Raw genomic sequence first — 7,500 nt, forward strand, 5'->3', positions numbered from 1 at the left:
AGAGATTGGAAATTGCAGAGGATTGGTAGTGCTGAGAGATTGGAAATTGCGAGTGATTGGTAGTTGCTGAGAGATGGAAATTGCAGAGATGGATACTGAGAATTGGAATTGCAGTGATTGGTAGTTACTGAGAGATTGGAAATTGCAGAGTGATTGGTAGTTACTGAGAGATTGGAAATTGCAGAGTGATTGGTAGCTACAGTATCTGCCTTTCTGCCGAATCATGAAATAGTTTCAAGTATAACTTGTTCGTATAAATTGAATATTAAAGGCAAATAGAGAAAAGTAATAAAAGAAAAAATGCTCTTAAGGTTTATAAAAACATTGTTATTATTATTGTTGTTGTTAGCTATTATCTTGATTATTATCATTATCTTCATCATTATTATTGTTGTTCTTTTTCTTCTTACCATAATTGGAATTATTTTTATTATTATTATTATTATTATTATTATTATTATTATTATTATTATTATTTTCATCATCATCATCATCATCATCATCATCATCATCATCATCATCATCATCATCATCATCATCATCATCATCATCATCATCATCATCATCATCATCATCATCTTACTGGTAGTACCATTATCGCTATCATTATTATATATATATTATATATATTCATTATATGGTGTTACAATTATGTTAAATCATGATACATGTTCTATCATCATCACATCATCATCATCATCATCACCACCACCACCACACCACCACCACCACACCACCACACCATTATCATTATCATCACCATTATCATCACCATCATCATCACCATAATCATCATCATCATCATCACCATCACCACTCATCATCATCATCACCATCATCATCACCATCATCATTTACACAATATCCAGCCACAATACCCTTGGGCGTGGCAGGTGTCCGCTCAAGGAGGAACTTCCAACGGGAAGGCAGCTGCTGACGAAGGGGTGTGAAGCGCGACCCTCCGGCCTTGTTGGCTGTTGTTTCCAAGGTTTATATAAGTATATACTTATGTAGACCTTGATTGCTTCCACACCAAGGTCTCTATAAGTATATACTTATATATACCTTGATTGCTTCCACATCCCCCTCCTTCGTATCCTTAGTCTGTGGAGACTAAGGACACGAAGGTTGGGTCTCGCACCTACAGCCTATATATATCCACAAGCCAAGACCCCTCCCATTATCCGCTACGAACTACGAAGGTCTATATAAGCAAGGTGTATATACTTATATAGCGCTTGCTCACTTACCTTTCTTCTCGTTGACACCTCATCCTATTTCTCGCCACTTCTGACCCGTCCTCTCTCCCTCTCTCTCTCCTCCAGGCATCGACCGAATGGCGCTCCTGCAACCCAAGGAGGTCAAGAACATCAGGTTTGACTTCAAAACGGACGACCTCCAGTTCCATTCGTCTGAGGAGGACTATGAGGACGAGGAGGAGATGGAATTGGAGGAAGAAGAGGAGATGCTTGAGGAGGAGGAGGAGGAGGAGGAGGAAGAGTATTATGAGGAAGAGGAGGAGGAAGAGGAGTTTGATAGCGAAGCTGAAGACCCGGTGAGATGTAGAGATTCGCGCCGGTACTTGTATGCACGCGCGCTCATAAGTGTATGGGAACACATACAGGCACACACACACACACACACACACACATCACACACACACACACACCACACACACACACACACACACACAACACACACACACACACACACACACACAACACACACACACACACACACACACACCACACACACACACACACACACACACACACACACACCAACACACACGCTGATGCACAACAGCATACACAACACAACAACACTAACACAGCACACACACACACGCAAAACCAAACAACTACACACATAAAACAAACTAATTACCACACAACACTTAGTATAACAATACATGTTCATTACTATAGCAGCATTCATCATGTTTTTCTATACACATAACTACATACTATAACATACATAATCAACACATATATATCACAACACACATTTCATATCACAATGCATATACATGTTCATTTAGTGTTACTACAACTATACAACTACTACACAGCTAACGATACATCACAACATACACGACAATATCACATCATACTACACACACTACATAAACACTACACTATCAAATATCAATCTACTGCTATATTGTAGCACACCGCATTCACATAACCGCATACACATACACATGCATTTACTTCTTGTATATAGTTTTGCGTATAAAATTAAGTATTGATAATAATTATATATGCTTGTTTATAACTATTATTTTGGTTATTATTTATTATTATTTTGTTGTTGTTTTGTTGTTTGTTATTATTGTTATTGTTTTTGTTTTTGTTATTATTATTATTATTATTGTTATTATTATTGTATAATCATTACTTCTGTTATAAGATTGTTATATATTTTTGCCTCATTTCTATTCTCATTAGATTTCATGGGAATTTTCACAATGCATTTCAAATACCCTTGCAGGAAGAGGAGGCCCTGTTGAAAGCCAGAGGAGTGATTGATGACTACAGTGACGACCAGGGTTTGGTCCTGAATGATGCCTCCGACCTCCTCCCCTCTGCCCCCCAAGCTAAGCCGAGGTCCGTGCCATCTAGTGCCGACCCCTGGGCAGGCGACCCTTCCGCTGGAACCCCCAACAGGGACTCAGGTGCCTCTCGAGACCCCCTGAAGGAGTTTCGTAGACAGAAGGAGGAGGACCAGAGAAAGCAGGCTGTGGAGGCAGGCAAAGGCAAGGCTGAGCAGACTCCTCAGGGAAAGCAGCCAGCCAAGGCACAAGCCACATCCCCTGGCACTCTAGCCAAACAGGTTCAGAATCCACAGCCTAAGCCAGCCACCTCACAGACCCCAGCCCCTCAGGGACTTCAGAAACCTCAACCAGCAGCAGCTAGACCACCTGCAGCCACACCAGGCCAGCAGGGAACAGCGTCTGAGAGCAAGGGAAAGCCGATGGAGAGCCAGACAAAGCCCTCTGATCCCATCAAGAAGCCTGAGCCCCCTCTGCCACCAGAGGACAGGAAGCTTGAGCTTGAAGGAGCCCCCAAGCAGCGCAAGACGAACCCCCTTGACCGTGTAGTGGCCAAGCTCAGTGGGAGGACAGAGCCCAAAGAACCTCCTCAAGCTACAGCTCAAGCCAGCAGTGCAGGGAAGGCAGTGCCAAAGCCGTCAGAAATGACACCAAAGAACCTGACTGTGAACCTGAATAAACTCATGGAGGGTGAAGAAACAGAGGTAAGGGATTGTTCATAAACCGTTTTCCTTTGAATATTTTGTCTTAGCAGAAAGTTCACTCGTATCTTTTAGGTTCTTTTAATAGTTTTGATTCTTATATCTTTATCATTGCAGGAGGAGGAGAGCCAGGCTGCTGCAAGTAAAGAAGAGCAGAAAGTGAATGTAGATTATGCTGAAATACAGAGGAAAATTCAAGTAGGTGCCTTTACAATGATCTATATACATTAATATATGCATGCAGATATCAGGTGAAGTGCAATATCTTAGCCTTGTCATTTGAAACAACATGTCCATTCACACTTTATATATTGAGGAGAATACAATAGAGCTGAAATATAAATAATTTGTCATGCATGGTAGAATGATTCATTAGATAATATCTGGCATTTTTTGGTATAGAGTCCTTTGTTTTGTCAGGTCTGATGATTATTATTTCTGTTCTTTCTTATATTCAAGAGCATGTCCCTAGGGAAGTTCATAATTTCCTTTAAAACAAACTTTATTTTTAAGTGCAATTGACAAAACTATTCAGTCCCCCTGTGGTTCAACATTGCTCAGTTCCCTGTTGGTCAGTACCATTCAACACTCTGCTGTTCTGTTCAGTTCCCTGTTGGTCAGTACCATTCAACACTCTGCTGTTCAGTATAATTTAATCCTTTACTGTTGAAAATCATTCCTTTCCCAACCATCAATCGCTGAGATCTTGTTAAGGAACAACTCACAGAGGATTCCTAACCCCCACAGGAAGAGGCGTCTAAGTTCCGCGTGGCTGAGGAACAGAAGATCCACAAGCAACAAGAGGAGGATTTGAAAGCACTTAGGGAAAGACTCAGCCAGGAATTCAGAGATATGGAGGAAAAGATAAAGTTAGTTGAATTGTTTTCAAGGATTTAATTTTATCTCTTTACATGTGTGTTTTATGTGATTGTTTATATTATTATTACATTATGTTGGTTGTTTTGGGGGGGATTATTGGCTCAAGGGATTTCATATTCCTTTTTTTATTGTCTAATTTTGTCATTTCTTTATCTTCTTTGTATTTTATTGATTTACTTGTTAGTTTATTTGAATTTCAAGGGTTTCATTTTCATTATCTTTTGTTGCAATAGTTCTAGTTTCAATAAAGTTTCTTCTAACAGCTAGATTCTTCCCATTTTCAGTTTTTTTCACATCAAGTTTTACCATTTTGTGATCTTTCTGTTAATTGATTATATTTATAGTCTAACTTCAAAGTTTTTTTTCCAGGATTTTCCATTTCTCTTTCTGATTTTTTCTTCTTTTTTTTGTCAATTTTTCTCTTTCCTTGTAAATTGCTTTTTGGGAATCTTCTTTATATATGTCCATTTTCTTCATCGTAATCGTTGATAAATAATGATGAAGTTTTGCATTTCTAAAGCACAACCATTCCAAAGACACTTATTAAGAAAAATCTATATGAATAAGCTGATCCATTGTATAAGGTAGATAGAGAGGTTATTGCATGTACAGACTCACAAACCAAAAAATGAATCCATTTAACAAAAGTGAAATAAGGAAAAAACAATTGATCAGTCAATCCATCGAAAATAATGCGAGAATGATTTTAAGAAGCTGAAAGCAGATAGCATAAAATTATTTCTGATCAACAAACATGTCTCTAACAGGAAGGAAAATGCAGCCACACTCCAGAAATATCAAGAGGAGGAGAAGAAGAAAACTCAGTCGGCACGGAAGCAGCTCGAGACGCAGCTTCAGGCGGACCACAAGAAGAAGACGGAGGAGATAAAAGCCCGCCTGGAAAAGGAGGCTGAGGAGGAGAGGGAGAGAATGGCCAAAGACTTGAGGAAGGAGAACGAGAAGGAGGTGGAGAAGATTAAGTTGGTGTATGTCCAAGAAATGCAGAAGAAGAAGGAGGAGATGCAGTTGGAACATGAAGAGGTAGGGAGTATGTGCTTTTTCTTTCGCTCTTTCTTTATTGTTTTGTCTTCTCCTTTTATTTTCTTTTTTTTCTTTCTTTCTTTCTTTTGTTTTGTTTTTCTTCTTCTTTTTCTTTTTTTCTTGTTAGTTTCTTCTCCGGTTCTGTTTTTTAACTTTGTCTTTCCCTTTTTTTTTGTCTTCATTTTTACTTCTGCGTTTCTTTTTTCCCCTTCTCTTTTGTCATTTTTCATTTTGTTTTCTGTTTTTACAAATTAAGAAATTTCTACATAATTACTCATAATAATGACTTTTTTCTTCTTCTTTCTATTTGATATAAACACATCAAACACATTTTAAGGCTCTCAAGAAACCTTTTCATTACTTATATTGAAAAGAAAAAATAACTAAACAAAAAAAATTGACAAATTGCATTTGTAATCATAAAGGTTTTAGTGACATGTAAGATGCATTTGATCAAGATACTACATCTGATTGACTTTGTATTTCCATGTGATAAATTGCATTCAGTTACCTAATTGCAGGATATTAATTAATAGTATTCAATTAATTCCTTTGATTTATGAATTCCAGGAGATGCAAGAGCTGGAGAAGGAACTGAAGGCACTGTATCAGGAGCAGAAGGAGGCAGCGCAAGCAGAAGTCAAGGCGACAAAAGCTGCTATTGCTACCAGGTATGTTGCTTTCCCTTTTTATTGATGACATTCAATAATCTTAGCTTATCAGGTATTGTTACTAATGACCTGATACCCACAAAGGAACAGTAATGAGGCAGCAGCAGTGGCAGACCTGGAGCGCAGCCTGACAGAAGTGTTGCGAGAACGGCAGGCTGACCTGAAGAGGGAGCACCACAAGCAGCTGACTGTCCTCCGTGACGAGCTGGAGGAGGAGCTCGAGATGGCAGCAAGACAAGCTAAAGAGAAGGTATTTTAGGCTTTAGGCTTTGAATCTGTCCTTGAATAAAAGGTGTGTGTGTGTGTGTGTGTGTGTGTGTGTGTGTGTGTGTGTGTGTGTGTGTGTGTGTGTGTGTGTGTGTGTGTGTGTGTGTGTGTGGTTGTGTGTGTGTGTGTGTGTGTGTGTGTGTGTGTGTGTGTGTGTGTGTGTGTGTGTGTGTGTGTGTGTGTGTGTGTGTGTGTGTGTGTGTGTGTGTGTGTGTGTGTGTGCTGGTGTGTATGTATGAATTTTTTCATGTGTTGTTTTAAAGGTAGGTGATATATGTGGCTTCAAGGTTTTGTTTACAGTAATGCATTCTTTTCTAGATCCAGGTGTTTCATATATATATTTATTCCCTAATTATTATATAATTTTTCCCTCAGGAAACTGCTGAGAAAAAGGCCCATGCAGCTAGACTAGCACGTCTTAAGGAAGACCATGAAGCAGAGGTTCGTCAGAGTGAAGAAACTCATGAGCAAGACATAAAGGATTTAGAGATGCAACATGAGGAGGACCTGGCCAAGCTCAAGGCTGACTTCAAGGCAGAACTCACCCTTCAGAAGACAGAACTGGAGAACAAGCTGACAGAGTTTAGAATAGAATATGAGCAGAGGATGAGCAGTATGGAGAATGGAGAAGAGAATGGTGGTGAGGAAGAGATTGAGAGGGAAGACTTTGTGAATGAGGATTCCTTACAGTCCCAGAGCAATGTCAGAGAGAGAAAGGCTGGTAGCGTCACCAGTGTAAAGGCAGGGAGGTTAAAGGATGAGGAGAAGAAGTATGACCAGATCCTGAAGGAGTTACGAGACAGGAGGATGAGTCTGGAGGAGGACCTGGAAGAGTTGAAAGCACAGGAGAGCAAAGTGAAGGAACTCAAGAAGCAAAAGCAGGTGATAGACCCTTCCAGTTGCTGTGAGGCGGGTGCTTGTCTCCATGAATCCAAGTACAAAAAAATGAAAGCCAGATACTCCTCCTTAGTCAGTCGCATCAAGTCTGAAAAGGCCAAGAAGTCTCGAAAGATGGCCGCAGCTGAGGAGATGAGTAGCCTTGATATGCACTCGCTTTCAGGAGACAGAAATAGTACTGAAAGCCAATTGAATGTGTCTGATGGGGGGCAGCAGTCTGACATAACATCTAGCCTGCTGTCGAGCCCCAAGCCTTCTCCACATCACATCAAAAGCACAAGCGAGGCCAGTGAGGATGAGTTGCAGCTGGCTATGCAGGTCATGGAGAAATACAGCAGAATTTCAGATTACAGCCCTGCTCCTCCCTCACACTTGTCCACTGTAAATGGCAGCTTGAAGCATACAATGACCAAACCAATGGTAAGCACCCCTAAAAAAGCTTGGCTGGAAGATGACTTACTGGCACATGGCCGGAAAGTGCTGAGCAAGA

The 7,500-nt window shown here is 40.2% G+C and overlaps 1 protein-coding gene across 1 annotated transcript in view; it reads left to right on the top strand.

The window, feature by feature from the left end:
• LOC119574116 (trichohyalin-like) overlaps positions 1-7,500 on the top strand; it is a 17,488-nt gene that overhangs the window by 9,112 nt on the left and 876 nt on the right. Inside the window, exons 3-10 of the mRNA XM_037921192.1 lie at positions 1,326-1,555; positions 2,494-3,258; positions 3,373-3,453; positions 4,003-4,124; positions 4,902-5,175; positions 5,746-5,846; positions 5,931-6,096; positions 6,489-7,500. The exon at positions 6,489-7,500 is cut by the window's right edge and continues 876 nt beyond it. Of these exons, the coding sequence (XP_037777120.1) occupies positions 1,337-1,555; positions 2,494-3,258; positions 3,373-3,453; positions 4,003-4,124; positions 4,902-5,175; positions 5,746-5,846; positions 5,931-6,096; positions 6,489-7,500 (2,740 nt within the window). The 5' untranslated portion in view covers positions 1,326-1,336. The remainder of the gene's footprint in view (positions 1-1,325; positions 1,556-2,493; positions 3,259-3,372; positions 3,454-4,002; positions 4,125-4,901; positions 5,176-5,745; positions 5,847-5,930; positions 6,097-6,488) is intronic.

The sequence above is a fragment of the Penaeus monodon genome, chromosome 6 (assembly GCF_015228065.2).
Source record: "Penaeus monodon isolate SGIC_2016 chromosome 6, NSTDA_Pmon_1, whole genome shotgun sequence".
NCBI lineage: Eukaryota > Metazoa > Arthropoda > Malacostraca > Decapoda > Penaeidae > Penaeus > Penaeus monodon.